Consider the following 22,020-nt stretch of genomic DNA (forward strand, 5'->3'; position numbering starts at 1 on the left):
GATATCCTCCATATTCTGTAAATAGTATACGCGTACATACATTTTATTAACAAACATTAATGATTGCAGTTTGATCAACAGAGATGGAATTTTATTAATCAATGTTGCACATACCACAAATTAAGCAGTACATCTGAATATTCAAGATACATTCACACAGACTAATTTTATTAAACAAAACACATTTTTTGTATAATAGATTTTATCGATGGCATTTAAGAAATTGTTTGTTTCTTTACGTGAATAAATTTTGTAACGAGTATAATATATTTTTATATACTTTTTTTAATTAATTTTACATTTTTTTATGTTACATTTATTCCATTAGAGTTTATGTAATTGAAGTTGTAATCTGTAAGAAAACATTTTCAAAAACAAAAACTAATCTATTAAATTCTGAAAAAAGGACACATTTATTTGTAAACTAAAATTTAATTTATTTAGAAACTATTTAAAAAATATATATATCGTTTCTTAAAACTAAATAAATCTGTGAAGCTAATATTTTCGGAATGAAATTGTATTATAACCAAAATAATATTGCATTCAAACTTATTATCTCTTAGTAACATATATGACTGTAAAATTATAAATAAATTTATATGAAACAACTATACGAATTAAAAATTTTATATTATACAATAACTTCTTTCTTTGAAATAGATACGTGTTCAGACTCGGAGTCAATGCACATCAATCTGGCGATTTGATCACAGTTTGTTACAAAATCAAAGGCACTACTGTACATCAAAATTTTATTTTTCAACTCTTTAAGTTTCGTTATACCATTTTTATGACTTTTTAAATTTCTTCTTCTGTATCGAACCGCTGTGATCATTTTATCTAAAGTGTAATGCAACCATAAAATATTTGTGTAGGGCTCAAATGTCTGCCAATTATTTCTGAAATAATTTACAAAAATAATTATGAAATTTTAAATACGTATAAACTGCATGTATATAAATGTACTCACTTGATTTTATCTTTCATCAAACGATATATTTCAAATTGATATTCACCCTGAGCTATAAAAAGACTGGGATCCGATGCAAGATCATTGAATATACTACATTCTTGGTATGTTACTCTTGAAAGTGTGAAATCTATAATAGATACCTAAAACAAGATGTTTAACATCTAAATCATTTATACAATAAATTAAAATAAGAAACGGTATATTGTTTCAACGTACTTTTACACCCTTACTGATTAATTTAATCTTCTTTTTTCCTAATTTGTAACTTATATGAGATTCAGTTGTTGGAGATATTAATATATTACCCCAATGCAAGTCTCTGTGTTCAAATTCAACAGCTTTTTCTGCGACTGCCAATGCCAATGCAGCCTGTCAAACACCATTAAATATAATTAATATATTTAATAAATGTTAATATAAATATGGTTGTTAAAAGAATTGAAAAACCTGTATGAACAGAATATAAGCTTCTTCTGCTGTATCAAATACGAATGCCTCTAAATCTTGACCACCATGGCCGAGTTCTAAAATAATATACAATTGATTGTCATTAAACATTGATGGACAATCATTTTCCGAACGTTTTTCTTCGTCATAAATATTCCAAAGTTCCACGAGTTTTTTCGGGTATTCTCCTCTGAGACATTTAATATTTTTTACTTCTACAAATCCATCGGTGTTATATTTTTTGTTAAATCTTAGATTATGTAATTCCCTAAAAATGTATTTTGTTAACATTTACGTTATAATTGATACTCCTGTATATTAGAATGATTGTTTCTAATTACATTGCAACAACGATTTCTGACAATATCTCATGAAATTTCTTTTGCGGCTCTCCATTTACATGTTCATTGCCTTCTATGGGAATAATTTTTATAACTGATTTCTCATCTTCGTATTCATGAAGAAAAACTTCGCCGTAAACGCCTTCCCCAATTTTCCGACAATGTTCCAAATATCTAAGAAATAAGTATTATATTATTATATATTAAAAATATTTCATGCGACGATACATGTGTATACTTACGAATCTGAGAAATATGTAGAAAATGGTATATAATCTTTTTGCGAGCATCTTTCCAAAATGACATCTTTTGCTGTTAAAACTACATGGTCCTCGGCAATTTCACTAATACCATTATTCTGAAGATTGCACTTGGAAGAGTTTTGTGAACCTGTATAATATATATATATAGTCATATTTAATAATGTTATATATACGTAAATACGAAATGACTCACCATTTATTAATGTAAACCTCTGACTTTTTACAGGAACAATACCATAAACTTCAAGAAATGGAGCATCTTCTATGAACTTTATAGTTTTATTAATTGGAACAACACGAACTGATATTCTTCTTGACAGACGTCCAAAGTTAGTAGAATCGCAGGTTCTGCCTTTATTAGTAGCCAATTCATCTTCAGTTTTGCTAATTATTTCATTACTTGCACGTAATTCTTTATCATTTACAGTTTTGCTAACACAACTCTGTATAATACCTATACACATGAGAGTTCCAGTATATATGGTCAATCTTTAATAAAGAATATGTTTTGTTCGCTTATGTTCAAATTATAGAACCTACCCATTTATATTATATTTCTCCCATTTTTCTGTTTGTTTGATTGTTTTCTTTTTTTTTTTTTAATAAAAAGACATACTTATTGTAACAAATTTTTTTGAAAATAGTAAGCACAAAAAAATTAAAAATATATAGAAAATAAAATGGAAATACATGTATCTGTCTATACATACATATATAGGTATTTTAATATAAAAAAATAATAAAATGTTAAGATTTCAGGTTAATAAATATTAAAACAGAATTTTGTTTCGTCAAAAATTTTTTAAAATGGTATTCAAATGTTTCTGCATATAGTAATAAAAATTTGTTTTCATGTATAGTGTATTTATCATAAAGTAGAATCTTTAATAAAGCCCATAATTACCTTGATTTTGCATATTTAAAACATCTATAACAATATCCCTCCATTTTTTACCTTTGCCTATAGATAATCTATCTAAATTGGATTCATTTTGTATATTATTCAAAATTGATAGAGATCTTGCCCATGATTTTCCTGGTTTCAAATATATAGGTTTCTCTACTTTCATTGATGTGTCATTAATGAATGTTTCTATTATATTTTCTGAAGGCTGTAATGTTTTCTTAGACAACCTTAATTGTTTACTTTCATTCATCCTTTTTGAATATATCTGATTTTCTTTAAATTGAGTATCATCTTCTAAAATGTCAACTAAATCTAGCTCCCATTTACAATATCGTTTTCTTCTATGTGTAATTTTTACAGGGTCTTGTAACCGGTTTAAAACCACAAAAGGTTCCATTGTATTGTTACACTTGTCATCATCATTTATATTCTTACTTTCAAAGTCTATTTTATTATTTATATTTGAAGTTGATTTCTCGCTTAATTTAACAGAATTCGAATACGTTTCGTTACTTAATTCTCTATTTGTTTCACGTAATATTAAATTTCTGGTAGATACATTTACTATATTAATTCCTGTATTAACATTACACAATGAAGTTTGAATACTTTCATCTGTATCGCTAAATAACGAACGTGATCTGTTAATATCAATAGAAAAATTTAAATGTTTTCTTTTTACTGTATCTAATACTGCATGTTCCTGTATCAATTTAGAAGATACCCTTAATACATTATCTTCCTCCATTTCAGTTGTGAAACTATTTTTCATCGAGTCAAGAATCTCAGATGTTACTTCTATTGTGTGTTCACTTTGCTTATTATTATTATTATTACTTGTATCAAGTGCAGCTAATGAAGCTTCCTCAATATTTGTTACACAGGTGAATGATAATTCACTATTTTCCTTAATTACATGCTCTTCCGATGCATCAGATTTCCCACACAAATCTGCATTTATTTGCAATTGTAAAGAAACTAAGTTATCTTTACTACTTGTACAAGTTACAATGCTATCTGTGTATGTTGCGGACTCGTTTAATTTTTCAGAATATTTAGTAGAAATTGGTGACAAAGAAATTAAGTTAGTTGGTCTTACTGGTTTACCACTAGGTGTACTACTGATCATATCGTCATACTTTTTCCTGAAAGTAAGAGGCTTCTCGATCGAAGGCATTTCTAATTGATCTATTTTGACAAAACAATGTTTTGTATTTATGTTACTATGATTTATATCGTTAATACTTGTTTTAATAACTTCAGGATGTTCTAACGAATCGTAAATTTCTACTATACTTATTTGCGTTTCTTTTGCTGAATTGGTTTCATGATCGATTTCATTCTTCTGTTCAAACGGTTTCAACTTATCCAAAATTACATAACATGACATTACTTTTACACTTTTATTTCTCTCATCTTCTCTAAAGGCACATTTACTATTGGATTGTTTGTTTGGTACTTTGCTATAGTTACTATAATGATCCTCGAACTTAGGAGTACTAATCTCAGAATTCAAACATAAAATATCAGTGTTTGTATTACCGGATGATATTTTCTTGTCGTTTCTTGATTTATAATTTTTGCGCGTGTTATACTTCTTTACCTGGTTTTTAAAAATACAAACATTAACAATACTTTTTCAACTTATGATATTAATCAATTAAAATTATGCTCCATTAATAATTCAACAAAACTCACCCGAGACTTATTATTTTGAACCGTTAATCTATCCTTTTTAACCGCAGTTTTTTTCTCGATTTGCATTTTTTGCTTTTTGCATCGTACCTTTCGTTTTGAAATAAATTTAATGTCAGCATTTGGTAATTTAATATCATTGTATAACGAATGCTCAGAATCAATCTTATTGGATGTAGCGCTACTAGAATTAGCACTGTCATCTGTACTAGTATATTTTGTTTCAGTATTACTTGTCTTAAGTGATTGTACTCTATAAACAGAAAGCCAAATCACAAACCGAACACGTATCTAAAGATAGTAACAAAACTTCATACCCTGTATCTTTCACAAGTTTATCGAACGTTGTTTCAAAAGGATCATAAAATGCAGAATTATCGTTACCATCGCTCTTTTTAGATACACTTAATTCTTTTTTCATTGAAACAAAACCATCGTCAACATTATTTGTAGTAGCCACATACAATTTTTGTAGTGGAACTACTATTTCCTTATAAGTTTTTCTTCCGTAAGTTCGAACCGGTACTTTATAATTCATTTTAACTTCTTCGCAATATCAAAAGTCGCTTCGTCCCTTTTTGAACTCAAAACGAACACTTTAGATACATTCGTAAACCGGCCGAATTTACATTTATTTAAAATTTAATTCAGAAACGTGTATTTTGTTTTCATGCACAACCTAAAACGAAATACAGCACAAGCTAAATACATAAATCTATATACGTCTCCATTTCGGTGTACGAAAAGAGTAATTAGTAAATAATCAAGTTGTAGTTCAATTTATCGAAATGGCGGATATATTATCTCTCTGTTTCTCTCGCACACTGTTGCTGATATCGTTGGACCGTTGTAAAATTGGTCCTTGAATGTTGTCAGGGACCAGTGTGGTCACATCAGGCATAATTGAGTGCATCGAAATCGACAATAGTGACGACGAACTTCCTTAGCGTCTAACGGAATGGTGGGAAAAGCAGACATACCTTACCGCACGGCCACATGTAACATCAGGCTAGCTATTTCAATAATGGAATACTTATAGCTATATATAAATAATTTCTACATATTCTCCATCAAAATACGCGTTGTTTGCAACTTGAAACATTAAGATCCTCCAATCCGTTCAAAAGTTATAACGTTTTAAACATACGCATGAAATTTCAAGCAAATATTTCTGGCCAAAAATTATATTTTCGATAATGAATTTCTGAATTTCTGAAGTAAATTGTTTGAAAATAGTTTATCAAATAAGACTATGAAAATTATTTTCAAACGATTTATTTGCTAAGTATTTCATTATTTCAAATAATAATTCTTTAATTTTATTTTGTATTACTGATCATATCTATTAACTAGCGCCAATACTCTCAGCCAATCAGCGCTAGCTTCAAGAAGTTCTATAAAAACCATGCCCCCTGGCGGGCCCGGGGTAGATATCCCTCAACCACCAAGCGAGACGGACCGTATCGAGATGAAGAATTTAATTGAAGATTTACATTCGATCAAAATCGAAGATGGCCAAGAAGATGGTTCACGAGCAGCGGCCAAGGGGCAAACCGGTCTTTTTAAAGACCAAGAAAATCTCATATTTGGGAACAACACCTAAACTGAACAAATAAACTGAACAACTTTTATATTGAACAATTCAGAGACTGAACATCTCTGTTATGGAACAACTTATGCAATAAAACTGATCATGATATATTTCCCTACATAGGCAAAAAAGATACAAATACAAATTGAATTCAATATTAAATAAACATTCTTTGTTATAGAATGAAAGAATTATTATTTGAAACAATAGAACAATTAGAAAATTATTCGTGACTTTGGTTATACGTAGCTCGAAACGTAAAAATGGCGGGGTAGTCGAGATTTCTTAATTGTATGCCGCGAAAACGGGCTTCGGCTATTCAAGAGCAAGAAGGAAAGGCTTCCCGTTCACGTTCGTTTAGGTAAGATATGTCAATAATGGTTTTCCCCACCATTCCGTTAAACGCTAAGGAAGTTCGTCGTTACTAATGTCGATTTTCGACGCACTCAATTAATGCCTGATCTGGCCACAGTCGGCCACACTGGTCTACCTTCACGATGAAGCCATCATTTTGTTAAAGTACCTATGTTGCTCGATGTTTCTAAATCACATGGTTAACCTCTCTATTATTTTCAATATTTACATGTTGTTTATGATTAACTTTTTATAAAATGGATCCACGCGATAAATTTCATCTTTACGTCGGATGTAAATCTGGAGTCTTTAAGGGTAATTGATTAAACTTTTTAAGCGCGCATAGGTTATCCAGAAATATTTAATCGTTTGATCGAGAAATAAAATTAACGCGTTAAACGCTGCTGAATGAAATTCCGTATACGAACATTTATAATTACTGAAAAAATTGTCTGTACTATTGTCTTGTTTATATACATAATAACATAGAGTATATACGACTAGTACAAATGCGTTTTAAAATAATTCTATACACGGACAAAAAATTGGCACACATTTGTGTACACGTACTAGTGTAGACGTATATTGTTTTTTATATGTTGATTAAGAGAGGATGTCCTAATGTATTATTTTACATTCTTCTTTGTAGGTGTAAAAATAGATAAAGAGCATATCCTAATGCAAAACATACAAAACTTGGTATCCATAACAGATAATGATGAAGTCACAACAATGTCTTGGGGCGATGAAGAAGAACATGAAATTTTAATTGCCTGTGGAGTGAAAGGGATTAGGAGGTTATTTATAATAAGTAATTTTTCAGCTAAAATAAAGTTGAGCCCACTGTCTGTACCAAACTTGCTCTAATAGCTCATATTTTGCAGCGTGAAGGTTTATGATACAGAATGTTCAATGTTCACGTGTTCGTTCTTTACCGATATCGGTAAAGGAAGTATTAATGGCATATCACGATACGACGAGTAAGTAATAACTTCTGCAAATCATGATCAAACAATATACTGGTATTCTACTGGAATATGTGTTCGTTTAGAGCAATTTTAACTGCGGTCCATTCGGGAGAAGTGAAATTATGGAGGTTTAAGAAAGAGGATGAAATCCTAATACATGCTGGCAAACACTTGAATAGAATGCGTCATTCTAAAATGAATAAAAACATAATTGCAACCGGTGGCTTTCAACATAGATTAAAATTATTTGATTTAGAAAAACAGAGCGAAATATTTCATGAGAAAAATATAGCTCACGATTGGTTAGAATTGGAGGTTCCTATTTGGATCTCTGATATTCAATTTCTTCCTGGTACTGAACAAATCATTACAGTTGGTAAATACGGGCATGTAAGATATCTTTAAATTACGAATACTTTTCTATTATAAAATCATCAAGACCTGTAAAATAAATTGTTTATTTTAAGATACGATTATATGATCCCAAGATGCAAAAAAGACCAGTTATAAATTTGGAAATAAAAGATGAAGCATTAACAACGTTAGCTGTAACACAGCGAGAAAAGTAAATATAACTCATATGTTCGTTCTTGGCGATATAAATACGAGGGAAATCATATCATCTGTATTGCAGGCAAATTATAGTGGGTTCTGGCAAAGGTAAAATGAACCTTGTAGATCTAAGAGCACCAGCTAAAGTATTGAATACTTACAAAGGATTTGCCGGTGGTGTAACTGGGTTAGCTTGTAGCACAAGTAAACCTTATGTTGTTAGCACTAGTTTAGATAGATATTTACGAATACATCACATTGACACTAAGAAGTTATTAAAACAGGTAAAAACGTGGGATCTCGAAAATGGCAGGATCCCGAAGATGTTCGGGAGATAGATCCGTATAATTTACGAAAATTTTAAATAAAAGATTTTACACTTGTTATTTCCTTAATATATTATTTTCACTTTACTTTTTACAGTCTAAAAAATTCGTAATTTTTTTCGAGCATTTTACGAACTCCCGAACATCGATGATAATCCTGATTATTTTTGAGATCCCGATTTTAAGAAAAATTTCTGAAAAAAGACGCTAAATTTTATATTATATTCTTTACATATAGATAATTTATATTTTCATTTATACTTCAGATTTATTTAACATCAAAGACGTCGTGTATGTTGTTACGTTCAGGATTTTCATTGCAAACTGAAAATGAAGTAAGCGAAGATGTACAAATATATACTAGTAACAAGGACTTGAGTACTGCAGATCAAAAAGATGTGCAAGAAACAGTGGATAACGATCCTGAATATGACATGTTATTCGAAAAAATGCCAGTTATTAGCAATAAAGAGGATAGAAAATTAATTGAAAGAAAGCGAAGGAAAACAAAGGATTTAAGCAGTTCGTTAACGGGTAACGAAGTAAGTATTCGCTATAATTTTTTTCAATTGGTATAAAAATAAAGCTGTTCTTCCGAATGACACCTGTGACGATATGACCTGATACTAAATATATGTTAGCTTCGGCAATTTAATAGTTTCCAAAATATTAGATTTATATTTGGCATATATTTGCCATTCGGAAGAATATACAAAAATAACATGATTATTAAATTGTTTTTTTTTTTCAATCTATTTATATCTAGGTATCACATAAATCTACTTTAAGGAGAAACGAGAAATCCGAGAAAAATTCGAAGAGAATAAAATCGGTATAATTAAAACATATAAGATATCTATAGTTCATGTGAACAGTAATATTTACGGATTAAAAGATTAAAACTGTTTCATATTTTGTAATAAGTTTGCTTATAAAATTTAAATAAATATTTATACGAATTAAAGTGGGAATTATTAAATAATCATAGTTCCAAAAGTGCAATCGTCGAAGTCTGAAAAAAACTGATAAAGTGGACAAAAAATGATCATAAGCAATAAAGTAAAATGTTTCTGTTGCGATGTATTTTGTCACTCAGCAATTCATTTTTCATTTATAACTTACATATATGAGGGACACGAATAATACGCTAATTGTTTTTTGTCCTGAATATACAGTATTGTTGATTAATTCTTTATTGTACAATTTATTCTTAATACCTTGTCTATATATTGTTTTGGTTCGCAAATGCAGCGTACGCCGAGTGCAATGGTTTCTCAAGTACAATAACTACCGCTGTCTGTTTTCTGTCAGGGTTACTTAAATTGTGCTTTCAATACAATTGTGATATTGAAATCGGGTGCGCTGCAGGATGTAGGCTACTGTAATTTTTTATGTCTAGAAACTAGAAAAAGTGAACGTGACAACTTTGCAAAGTTGAAACGCATTTTGTACTAAAAGGAAATATAATGTTCGCAGCTACAGCACACTAAATCTTATTCGGCTATATTCTTTCAGCTGTACAAAAATCATTGTCCACTACGCCTCTTGTTAATTAATACTAATGCAAACTTGCTTTATCCTGACTGCGCTTACATCTGAAATGGAATATTTATTCTTATCCTCATAAACGGTACCTAGGAATAAATTTACTAAATTACAGGCACTGTCCCCTTCAAGATCAAGTGGTGGTTTTACCCATATTTCTACAGAGAAAATGGAACTTTGCGCCAAAAAAGGAAAATACATTCCTCGGCACAGAGGCCATTTATATACAAATTTCCACACATAGATGTAACATGCAGATGTCTGCACAATTCATAATTCCATCTCTTTCATGCAGTAAGCGTAGAACAAAGATCTGTTTCGAGACGAAACGGTTTCTTTTTAATTGATCGCGTTGATACAGGAATGCCTTCTGCCACTCACTTTATAACTCGTTATTGAAACGGTATCATACAATGTTGAGTGGAGTATGATGGATTTACATAATTATCGTCTACTTCTCAAACAGAATTCGATACCGGTGCTTTCTCTGTTCATATGACATGATTAGATCAGATGAAAACTTAGGATAAACATGATAAAAATTTACAAGAAATCTAGGTTAATTTCCGAAATTATTTTCATCGATTCATTTTTATGAAAAATTAGCAACAGTGTAAAATGTAATTACAAAATTTTCCTCTCATATATTTTACGTGACGTCAATTATATCCTCACAAATAATTACGTAATATACAGAATTTGGTCAGAGATCACGTAACAACGTTAATATGTTCTTTTTACTTCGATTTTGTTTTGTCTAAATGAAAATTCACGAACAAAACAGTTAATTTGTAAAAACCTCACGTAAAGCAGATACAAACAAGATATAAGTATTTAAAAGAAGTACGATTAAATTAAATTATATATACACACAAGTCTAAAATAAATGTAAAATGAATATGTCTAAATCAAACTGTTTTGTAAGTAACTTGAATAAAGTACTGCGGATACTTCTATATATTTTAAGCATCGATGAAAAGATTGGTGGCAGCACGCGTTCAAGGTGAGGAAAAGTTGTTTCCTATTTCCATGCTTTATAGGCCTGTCACTTAATAATTAGCAATATTGTTGTATGAAATACATAAAGCAATCGCGTATAAATTCAATGACAGATTATAGCTTAGATTCGTGTAAGTATTGCCTTCCTGTACTTAAATATTTCTTGAAGATGCACAGAAGCTGTACAGTAACATAACTTTCAACATTTCAATTATTATTCGTATTTTTACTGTTTGTTATTTGTTACACGCACACTAATTTCATTTGATAGCTACATCGTAGTCGGTTGTTAATGTAAAATCAAAAGCACCATGTTTTTTTTTTCTCCTGTATCACATGTGCAATTGTTTAAAATTGAAATTCTTTATTATGCACATCGGTTGCTAATGTTCAAACATCTATCGCGATAGTTCACAGGCAAGAAGCTATTTTTATAAACACGCATACAGGATCTACATATTTAGAGACTTTTTCTTTAAAACTGTAATATTCGTTTATGTCGGGAAAAAGCATGGAAGGCCTCTGTAAAAACGGGGTCCATATTTATTAATTATGGAGCACTCTTCGATATACAACTACACTGTTCCATGTCCCGTGGACACGTCTCTAAACTATTTCAGGTAAATAAAGTAAGTTATTTCATAATCTTTGATCTCAATTAAAATACAAGGTTTCAGTGTAAGAAGAGCACAGCAGCATAATAAATGTGAAGTTCAAAACAACTACATGTTTCCTTGAAACTCTTGGAACATTCCCAGCGTACGGTAGAAGAAAGGGCACAGAGAATTCGTACCCTGAACAGTTAATGGCGTAGCGATCGTGCCTGGCAAGAAGCTCGAACGTTTATGTTGAGTAGCATTTGTACCATAAAAAATTAAGCTTTCTCAACTTTATACAGTATACAGCGTTGCATTATTGTTTGCCGCGTCCAATGAAATTCATTCATCATTTTCACGCTCAACACGATTTTTAATTACTTCCGATAAGTTACTCTTTCTGACGTAAACAAGCATAGAACGATGTTTTATGTTTGTCATAAATTCTTAAGCAAATGTAACGCGCGCGTTAAGAATAGGTGATAAACACATGCTAATACGTTCGCTACTTGCTGCTGTTGCACTGCAAAATTTGAACTTTACAGCGATAAAGCCGGTCACAATTTCATGCTTAATAGCATGTTAAGGTAATATTTCCTCATTCCCCGCCTGACACAGTCACTTCCCTCCATGCAGATTCTTGAGACTGTGCCACTAAAGTGGATTGAGGTTCAGAAATATCTGACGTTGCTGGACTCAGCGGTGGACTAGGTGTCGCGGGTGCTTCATCAGGTTGGTTCACTTCGGCTGCATCTTGTTCAGCTTCCTGTTCACCATCAGGGAGAGAAGCCTCCGACTGCACAGAACTTGGAGCCTTTGATAGAGAATCCTGTGCTCTTAACGATATAGAACTATTTTTATTACTACTGCCATCTTCACCTGTAAACAGACGTTTAGTTATTGTTATATTTTTAACTGGATGTTTTTCATTCCCGTAATGCAATTTTAGAAAAGTATTTTTACCGCAAGGCCTAAGAACGAGGTAGAAGAGTAAGTCGGATAGAGAAATTATACCAATCACTTTATCATCTTCATCAACCACTACTAGCCTATGAACCTAAAAAAATATCAATGCTTCATAATTTAATAAATTCGGTACAATAAAACCTAGTTAATCTGAAGTAATTGGGGAATATGTGATCCATTCGAATTATCACTGTGTCCGGATTAACGGATCGTATAAAGTGGTGCCCGGTTAAATGCTCAACAATCGGGACCAGACGTGAACATTTAAGCGGATACACCACTTAGTAATTTTGAAAACTAGTTGCAATACACAATATTATATTTTAATAAAAACTATAATCCGAGAATATTGTACCTCTGCTCTAACAATTCTTTCCATAACAGTAAACAGAGTTTCATCTAATTTACAACTTTGAACTCCTTCGAACCATTCATTTCGATGCTCATTTGCTTCCCGTAATGAAACATCTAAATTGTTATATGTTTTCTCTGCAGCTAAATTCTAGAAGAAAAAAAGATAATATTATTTAAAGATTGATAATAACAAATTTACAAATAGAAGAATCAAAATATGAAATATACTTACAATAACATCAAACTTTGAATAAATGTTAACCAACTTTCCTTCAGCATCAATAATCGGCAATGCTGAAACTCTCCTTTCAACAAATTTCTTGAGTGCTAGAATTATGCTAGTTTCTTCTGTTGCTGTTTCTATATTATCAAATGAACCTATCCTCAACTCTCTCAGTGTTTTATTCGTGAACGATGGTTTTGGTAGCTCGTGAATCTGTTATTAGAGTATTATAATAACATACAATCTCTAATAAATAATTACATGCTTCTGTAATTCTTTTTGTACTTACATAAAGGAAGAGGAACCTAAGAATTCGTTTGTGTGTCAGAATATAGAGAACATTTCCAGTATCTGGGTCTATCACAGGCAGACGATGAATTCTATTGTGAATTAAAGTTTTAATAGCCTCGTACAGAGATGCATCTGGGCTAATGCTCACCAACGGATGTACTTGATCCTTTAAGACTTCTAAAATAATAAAGAACAAAACATATTTTAATTATATTTGAATTTGAATGTTGAAACATTCATATCACTTTGCATCACAATATTTAAAAAAGAATCTATTTACTTCTCCATGTATCTAACTCATGCTCTTCCAATTCATCCATTGTTACAGATGGGCTGGTGTAGTACATCTGCAGAATTTTTATAAAGTCTGTTATGGTCAACATCCCAATAAATTCTTGCCTTGAACTGTCCCATAATGGTGCAGCTCTCACACCTATAAAAAGAGGAACACTGCTGGGTAACAAAGCATGCAACATCTTTATAATAAATAAAGAAATACCGATTGTTTTTTACACGTTTGACAAAAAAAATTTCACTGATAATTTTAAGTGTAAAATTTTAAGTGTAAAATTTTAAGCATACTTTGAAAAAATAAGTGTTATAGGAACAAACGAACGTTAATTATTTACCATTGTAGACAAGAGCGAAGAAGGCCTTCTTGACAAGTAGGTGCGTGTCGAAAACGACCAACTTGGCACTGGTCGGTATTAGGTCGTAACATTTGTGAAATTTGAAGAACTTTACGAAGATCTGTGATTCGTCCTCCTCTGAAAGTCCAAACAGTTCACAGTAGAGTAGTGCTTTCTGATTTCGACGAAGCATGTTTCTTTTTTCTTTCGTTTTAACGATGTCACAATGTTCTTATAATTTACACGTTATTTTTTAAACTATCCGAAGTTTAGATAACGACGTAGGATATTGATTTATCGGGACCCATATTCTGTCTGTTTCAAGTATTCACTTTACAGTCTGTGACGCCGTGACACTGTTTTCTTCTTCGATTTGTCACAAAAACTTTCGAACGAACGATAAGTTGACCGTCAAACGGGAGTTTGTGACCTTCTGTTGAGATAGGTTATGGCGATGGAATATTGGCGCCGAATCGCGTATTTCGGCGCTGTATTCAAACATTGCAGTGGAACGAAAACTAACAAATTACGATTCCTACAATAAAATGACAATCCCTTCCACTCGTCGAAACTCCTATTCGAATATCTTACGAAAATATTAATTAAGAACAACCCTGCAAATACTTAACGATCTATTCGTCATCAAACAAATGTGTAATTACGTAATCGTTTAATGGATAGTTATTTATTCTAAATCTTCCATTAGAGAATGCTTCAGGTCTACTGTTATTTCAACCATCGTGCATAAAGAACGATAATATGGGTCACAAGTACTTAATCAAACGTTCTCACGAGGGGTGGTAATGTTATGCAACGTTGAAATGAGCCCCATTGGATGATCGATTACATGCGACCGACGAGGATCACTTTATAAACCTCATCTAATGATAAGAATTCTTCACCGTGTAATTCGTTGTACAGGTATATCGATTAAGCGAACGAACTGGATTTCGCGTACGACGGTGTAATTTCTACCGTGCACTTGTAATTACAGCCACGTAATTGTTGCAATTAATAACTGGAATCCAATTTATACTATTGGCAACGCGTAACGCAAGATTCCATTATCAATTATCAACGATGTGGTCTACTTCATAGAAAATTACATCATACGATTACTAACAGCTTGCTTTCTATATTTGCAAAAATATTTACGATAATTTTTATTTTTACTTTCCCCCTCCCCATATGTATTTATATTTTCTACTTTTCGTTTCAACTTTGTGTGTATCTCTGGTCCTATTGATCGTACAGAGTTCCTCAAGGTCTCATTTTTCTTGTTATATACTTAGGGTAGTTTGAGGAATACTTTATGCATTTTCCCGATTCGAGGCGTGAGAAGTTTGACGAGGCAAAGTGTGAAAATGACACATTCTGAAATGAAACTGAAAGAAAATTTCTTATAAAGGATTTTTATTCTTATTCAGATTCTCTGAAGAATTTACTAAACATTTTAATGACGGAAAATACAATATTACTTGTTCGTTGAATTTTTAGTCATTCAGATTTTTATTTTTAGGCGAGGCGTCAAAGGAAAGAACCGTTCCGGGTGTTAAATACTTTAGGTACGTTCCTAGCAGCAGCACGAGGACAAGTACCACTTTTGTATATGTAAAAAAAAAAAGGAAGAAAGTCTGATGAAATTGCTGGATCGATATTCGTACACGAATTGTTTCACCTTCTATTACTTAAATCGCGAGGAAACTAAAGATTCGAAACAACGTGAAAATTAATACGCGGGAACCAGAGGCACATTTAAAAACTCAGGGGATGATGTAACTATTGAAATTTTATTTTTTTTTTGTTACTTAAGCCGATGGACTAGTTTTGAAGATAGTGTGGGCCAAAGTAAGGTAAAATTTCTACCTCGAAAAACGTAATAAATCGAACGAACGATAAAATCACGTATACGTGACAACGGCCGTCGGAGTATTGCGAGGGAAAACGAACAGTCCATTAAAATTTCTGGTCTGGGATTCGAACTCGGATGCTTCGTTCGTCGAATGATCGTTCTGCCAATAAAAGCTATCTTGTCCGACGAACAATAAGCCTAATCCCCCAATAAGCCTCGTATTAAGAATTGGCTGTCGCCCACGTAACAGTGGGTAAAATCACAAAGGAGTGAAATTGGTCGGAAGAAACTCTACGTCATTTCTCGAAATGATCTTCAATATGATAATAGTCTGTTTCACGACCGAATCTGTGGACGTCGTTAGCGTGTGATTATAATCGGATAAACATAATCCCATGGTGAACATTCAACGAGACTAAAATAAATAAAAGAAGCTCATTTTCTAGAGCAACTTAGGACACAAGTTTTAACGAGAAATGTCAAACCATTAACCTTCTTACTTGTTTCTAGGACAATTGAATCAAGAAGAGTCAGGCAGCTGTAATAAGCGTGGCATAAGTTGCTCGTTAAAACATATGTTTGACTTCCTGAATCATGCGACTGTCTCACATCGTACAGGAACAATACGCGACGATGTTCGTGCAAATGGTCCAAGCATGTTTTTATAACGTGGACGAAGATAATGTTTCTAGATCTTTTATTTGGAATACTTTCGTAATACAGGCTGGTTTCGTATATGGAACAACACGGGTATGGCCGTGAAAATAGAAATTGCCACGTAGGATGACGTCCGGGAGCTTCTCCATAGAGCATCTGTGGCTACGCAACATTGTTCCAGGAACAGAATTCTATTAAAACACTAACAACGTGCAACAGACGTGGGCCATTCAAAACGCAATGCAACTATCAATGAAGCACAGGAGCAGAACAAGGGTTTCGATATTGCGAACAGAACGCGATACTTTTTGTCGTCGATGTTTTTGTTCGTCCCTAGATGAGAGCTTTTTTTTACGAAGGCGTGCGAGATCACGGCGAATAGGAAAACAAAAATAGTCGAGAAACAAAAACCACTCGCGGGCGCAAATTTACTAGATGAGAGGAGGAACGAGAGGGAGAATAAAAGAGCAGGGGAAAGCGGTCACAAAACAGACAGGTGAAACCAAAACCGTTCGCGTAAGCGCCTCGAATAGCCGCTGTAACGAAATATAAAAGGTTGTTCAGTTTGCTAATGGTGGAAGAAAACGAAAATTAATATTTGATCGACATATTCGCTGAGAAAACAGTGTAAAATTAATAGAACACGTTTTCTTCCATTATTCCGTAATTCTTGAATCGTCGATAGTTACAAAACAGCGTAAAATAGCGTTTAGTCAACAACTTGGAATCGTATTACTCACGGAGTACCAAGAAATTCTGTAGCTATAGTAAGCGCGCGAATGCTACAGGAAACGTAATGGAATAATTATTGGATGTGGCAAGATTTCATGAAACTTGAATTTCAAACGAACTTTTAAAAGTATATAATTTATTATTGACCCATTTCGGGATAGAACTTTCTACCGCGGCTAGTTTTTATGATCTATCGCGCGGTGTAATTGGGTAACGTCGACGGAACTTGATAGAACGAGTAAAGTTCGATACGTTTCTTTCGCCCGCAATAAACGTATGTTCGAACGCACGAATGCGAATAAATCTGTAACGACAATGTTTACGCGAGATAAATGGCCCCGTTATTGGACACGTAAGAATACAATGGTTTAAAAATAAGTGTGTTTTATCGGCACACAGGTAAACGTGCAAAGTATAGATTATCGCGAACGTTGTCCATTTTAGTTTTCAAATTCGATCGATACTTAAGCAAAACGTGCGTTTTTACGATGAAGTTATACCGAAGCCTAAATTATATGAAGTTATTCTCATTGCCATTTTTGTTTTTAGTATTATTGTTTATCTAAGTTCTATTATTTAATAAGTACACATATTTCGTCATAAATAATTGTTTACACGCATAAAATCAAACCGAAGGCACTCGTGGCTGGCAGTGGAGACATTTTTATATTTATGTCTGTGGCCACAAAAGGTTTGCAAATTTAAAAGACTTTATAAAATAAAAATATTGTAAAAGACTTTACTATTTCGAAGAAAAATCGCCTTCTATACTTTTTAAGGGGCTATTCTACAGTTAATTCTTGAAAAAAGTTTCTATTTATTTAATTTCCTTTAAAAAAAACACGTTTTCGAATATGCCTAAGAGTTTATGTTCGAATTCTAAAAAATACTGAAATTATAGCTGTTTAAAGCACGCGATCGTCAGCGTAAAATGGCGGAGGCTGGTGCAAATGGCGAAAGGCAAAGGCAGATAATACAATAGATACAATAGTACGTATATTATCCGAATTAATAGCATTCCCTTTGTTGTATCATTCATAGTATAAACGAAACGCGTGATTTTAATTGTACGATTTATTTTTAGAGAAGACTGTTAAACATAATAATAGTTTTAAGAAGTAATAGTTGAAATATTAAAATGAAAATGTAAAATGTAAAATGTAAAACATAAAATATAAAAGGAAAATTAGGTGTTATAAAATGAATTAATTATACGTTTGCATCTACTATTTGGAAGACAAATACAGATTTTGAAGTATAAACAATGTTACTTATATATTTCTACTGTATTTATGAGTAATGTATCTTTGCAAATAATAAACATAGACAAAAATCTCGTATATGTGATCGCTTATTTTTGCTCCATCGTTACCAGAAAAAGCTTAAATAAATCATGGAATTTCCCAATGCAAAAAAGTGCAAAAAAGAGTAGATATTCTCGCCAGCGTCGAGCGAAGGAACGCGAAATAATCTCAAACCGAAGCTATAATCGCTAGAAACTTTAATTGGCTCTATAATTGCTGCAAAATATTCTCTCGTGATCATTGGTTGTGGAACTCAACGTAAGGATAAAAAGATCGTTCGACGCGCGTCTATCGCGAGACAAATTATATATTTGTTGCGTCCAAATTGCTGTAACAGCCAACAGGAGCCTGTTTGAAATTACGTAACGCGAAACGGAAGAAAAGTGGCGCGTTTTACGTAATTTTTCGAATCGATAAGGCCCCACTTGTCGTTTCGCCGAACGAGACAATCACAGAAACGAAATTTCATCCACGATCGCGAAAAATTTTCAGCGATCCCGTGGAAAGTTTCCTTCTTCCATGGGAAACCCCGACCAATTACCGGGGCTGGAAACGCAATAGCGAGTCCTAGTTCCGCGCCAAGAAAAAGAAACTATCGGCGGCGATACTGTTCGAATCGAATTACGGAAAAGTTGTGCACCGCGGAAAAAGTGTGTCGCGCGGAGTAACGAGCTAAACGAGCCACGTTTCCTGCAGGCAAATACGATTATGACTCGCGTAGAGGAGCATCGGAATGATCGTGGGCGCGAAGGACCGTAAATCAGTATGCTTTCGATTCACCAGAGCCGGGACACAAAGAACTGGTAAAGACAATCTTGAGAAAAACTTCACTGCTCGATCGAAGAATGTTTTCGAGAAACGCTGTAGAATCCACTGGTTAATCCTTCGTTGTACACTTTCGAGTACTGGGTGTTTACTTTGTCCTCAAAGTGTGTGAAATATTGTCACACTTGATACCCCGGAAAACTCTCGAGGAAACTGCACGGGGAACCGAGGAACGCGCGAATGTCAGCGAAACGATCGCTATGAGCTTTCGGTACAGAGATCATGAAGCTACTGAGTGGCGAGGAGATTGTGCAGTACTGTCGAGCCTTCGTTGCACGAACAAGCACGCGGTGCAAACACACTGGCGAAGTCAACGATGAACACGATTTAGAAACGCGTGTGCACGCTGTTCGTTTCCAACAGCGATAGTGCACTGTCCCTCGAATGTAACCGACGTTCTCCAACACACACTACTACCGATACCGTAAGTATTAAGACACTTAACGCGTTAAACGCTGTGTCGATCCTGGGGGACCGACATTAAACTTTTAAGCAGCGTTGGGGTCCCTGAGAGGATCGTGTCGAATTTAAAAAATAATATTAGGCCCCATATGTTCGTTTTGTACCACAACTAAAAGTAATATTTTAAACATATAATGGAATTTTATGGAAAACTCTTTTCGTTCGACAACTTCCTTTCTTTTGGCAAAGCTATTTCATTTTCATTGAAACGTTAACATTTTCAAATTGTTTACCCGCTAATGAGCCTGGAGATTGCATTTTATTTCTAGACTACAGATATTTATGCATTTATAGGAAATTTAAATTTCGCAAAAATATAGGAAATACGTAAGATATGAATTATTATATTCAGGGGTTGAGACGACCCTCGACGAAGCATTTAATTATTATGTATATCATCTATAAACAAAGCAACAGCTGGAAAAGATTGTTCTACCTGCTTGAAAATACCTTCGTAAAAGATTGCAAGATCATGCAATATTATGTAATTTTTCAGTGTATAAATTAGTTTATAATCTCTCCAACGAAATGTTGCGCGTCGTTACAATATAATTGCTTTACTGTATAATAAGCAATTATTAATTTTATGAACCGTTACCAAAATGTGGGCGTTGTGGCGGTCAACGTGTCAAAGGTTAAACCCATTTTCGTGTCTTCAAATTCAATTTCCTCAAATGCCTTTTTGTTATATAATTTACAACGATGAATTGTATACGATTATAGTGCAATCGATACTCTGTTAATACATTGTTTAAACGAACCTATCGAACCCGAGAAAAAGTCCATGCTCGGCTGAAGGTATCTGTTAATAGGATCACTGTGAACTAGTTTAAGCCTGTAGATTGTTGGTCCGAATAAAAAAGTAAATCTGACTAATCTCAGAGGTACATAGAAATCCTCTTGAGCAGCTCATGGCAAACGATCACACCATTCACGATTTTAAATGAGAAGATTAGATACGAGACTGCTCGTCTATGCTCGAGTGTATTGATTCTCAATTTCACCATGATGGGGGGCTAGAAAAATACCAACACTGATCTTTTGTTGGTAAATGAAATTAACTTTCATGTTGTTACATTTTGCAAAACTGCAAAGAGTTAAAGTTTATTTACTACTATTCATTTTATATCCACGTGTTGTATTTGTAACTTCTAAAAAATAATACCTGCAACGGGCAAATTTGCTTATTCCGGAAATGTTTGTATGAAATTTCAAAATATTCAATATGCGCCATTTTCACGGTACAAAAAAACGAAAATAATTTTTTTTTAACACAGTCGAGATAAGACCACGTTAAATAAACTTGAAGAAATTTTCAAATGTATAGTAAAACGCTTTTGAATCGCTCAGTATCGACCGACTAAGACTTTCCTGGTCGTCCATTGCAACGCTAGACGATTTCTAGATACGTATGCACGAGCAGGTTCAACGATCATTGACCTATCCGTGACGTGTGAGTGTTAAGTTGAATCGATGACCCTGAAACATTCTCTTCAATTGCACTTTGTTCTTAAAATGGAATTGCTAAACTCATACGTTCGACGACCCCGAGACTCATCGACATCCACTCGTTCCTTTTGCTGAATTAAATATAACTTGGTGGATAGTTTGGAATCAGAGTGTCTAACCACGTCTCGCGGTCGTTACGTGAATTCTGTTCCGCCCAGGAAATTGCTATAATTCCGAAGAATCTTCGAAATTGAAGTGATTTGCATAGGACCCCATTACGCTCTATTAGAACGACATTGTGTCGTCTATAGCTTCTACAATTTACCAACGAACGCAATTAGCGAGTTGAATCTTGTACTTCGACGTACCCTTGGCAACAACAGTTACGTTATTTCTATAGTACACTATAAAAATATATTTATTTCGTTCGATCCTTGGGCTTTACTTTTTCTATTTAGCGAGCTGCAATTGCCTACGCTTTCTCGACTAAGATCATTGCACAGTAATTGAGTCGAAAGTGCAGAATAAAGTTTGTATATGCGAGCCTCCGTTACCTTCGTAAATTGTTACACGTACACTTGACTGAAAATCAATGTAGCAAATCTCGTTACAGACCACGTCTCGCTTATTTGCGCTTATAAATAGAATCAGCATTAGATTACCATGGCAATCCTCCTTCCAGTTACATCACCAATAATGAGCTATTCCAATTACTT

General features: G+C 33.3%; 3 protein-coding genes across 4 annotated transcripts in view; 1 reads left to right on the plus strand and 2 right to left on the minus strand.

Annotated features, from left to right (window-relative positions):
- Nucleotides 1–634: 634 nt before the first annotated feature.
- On the minus strand, nucleotides 635–5,461 carry LOC122399483. Its single transcript, XM_043400185.1, has 10 exons — nucleotides 4,947–5,461; nucleotides 4,633–4,882; nucleotides 2,932–4,537; nucleotides 2,221–2,481; nucleotides 2,007–2,154; nucleotides 1,765–1,938; nucleotides 1,424–1,691; nucleotides 1,193–1,345; nucleotides 974–1,116; nucleotides 635–902 (listed from the first exon to the last, which is right to left on the minus strand). Exons 1-10 carry the CDS (start codon nucleotides 5,165–5,167, stop codon nucleotides 635–637), a joined length of 3,492 nt encoding a protein of 1,163 aa, XP_043256120.1. The 5' UTR covers nucleotides 5,168–5,461.
- Nucleotides 5,462–6,731: 1,270 nt separating this feature from the next.
- LOC122399409 (WD repeat-containing protein 74) lies at nucleotides 6,732–9,373 on the plus strand. 2 transcript variants are annotated; one of them, XM_043400077.1, is made up of 8 exons: nucleotides 6,732–6,889; nucleotides 7,224–7,371; nucleotides 7,459–7,554; nucleotides 7,626–7,932; nucleotides 8,010–8,107; nucleotides 8,177–8,378; nucleotides 8,687–8,962; nucleotides 9,187–9,373. In XM_043400077.1, exons 1-8 carry the CDS (start codon nucleotides 6,832–6,834, stop codon nucleotides 9,256–9,258), a joined length of 1,257 nt encoding a protein of 418 aa, XP_043256012.1. In that variant the 5' UTR covers nucleotides 6,732–6,831; the 3' UTR covers nucleotides 9,259–9,373. The 2 variants fall into 2 exon arrangements, with proteins under 2 accessions (XP_043256012.1, XP_043256013.1); XM_043400078.1 differs by lacking the exon at nucleotides 6,732–6,889 and having other exon boundaries at nucleotides 7,265–7,385.
- Nucleotides 9,374–9,492: 119 nt separating this feature from the next.
- LOC122399415 (dentin sialophosphoprotein) overlaps nucleotides 9,493–22,020 on the minus strand; it is a 130,340-nt gene continuing 117,812 nt past the window's right edge. Inside the window, exons 10-16 of the mRNA XM_043400089.1 lie at nucleotides 14,024–14,161; nucleotides 13,675–13,827; nucleotides 13,393–13,571; nucleotides 13,113–13,316; nucleotides 12,882–13,028; nucleotides 12,524–12,617; nucleotides 9,493–12,439 (exon numbers count right to left, since the gene is read on the minus strand). Of these exons, the coding sequence (XP_043256024.1) occupies nucleotides 12,159–12,439; nucleotides 12,524–12,617; nucleotides 12,882–13,028; nucleotides 13,113–13,316; nucleotides 13,393–13,571; nucleotides 13,675–13,827; nucleotides 14,024–14,161 (1,196 nt within the window). The 3' untranslated portion in view covers nucleotides 9,493–12,158. The remainder of the gene's footprint in view (nucleotides 12,440–12,523; nucleotides 12,618–12,881; nucleotides 13,029–13,112; nucleotides 13,317–13,392; nucleotides 13,572–13,674; nucleotides 13,828–14,023; nucleotides 14,162–22,020) is intronic.

Source organism: Colletes gigas, unplaced genomic scaffold (genome assembly GCF_013123115.1).
Source record: "Colletes gigas isolate AHSC1104 unplaced genomic scaffold, ASM1312311v1 Colletes_gigas_Sc00013, whole genome shotgun sequence".
NCBI lineage: Eukaryota > Metazoa > Arthropoda > Insecta > Hymenoptera > Colletidae > Colletes > Colletes gigas.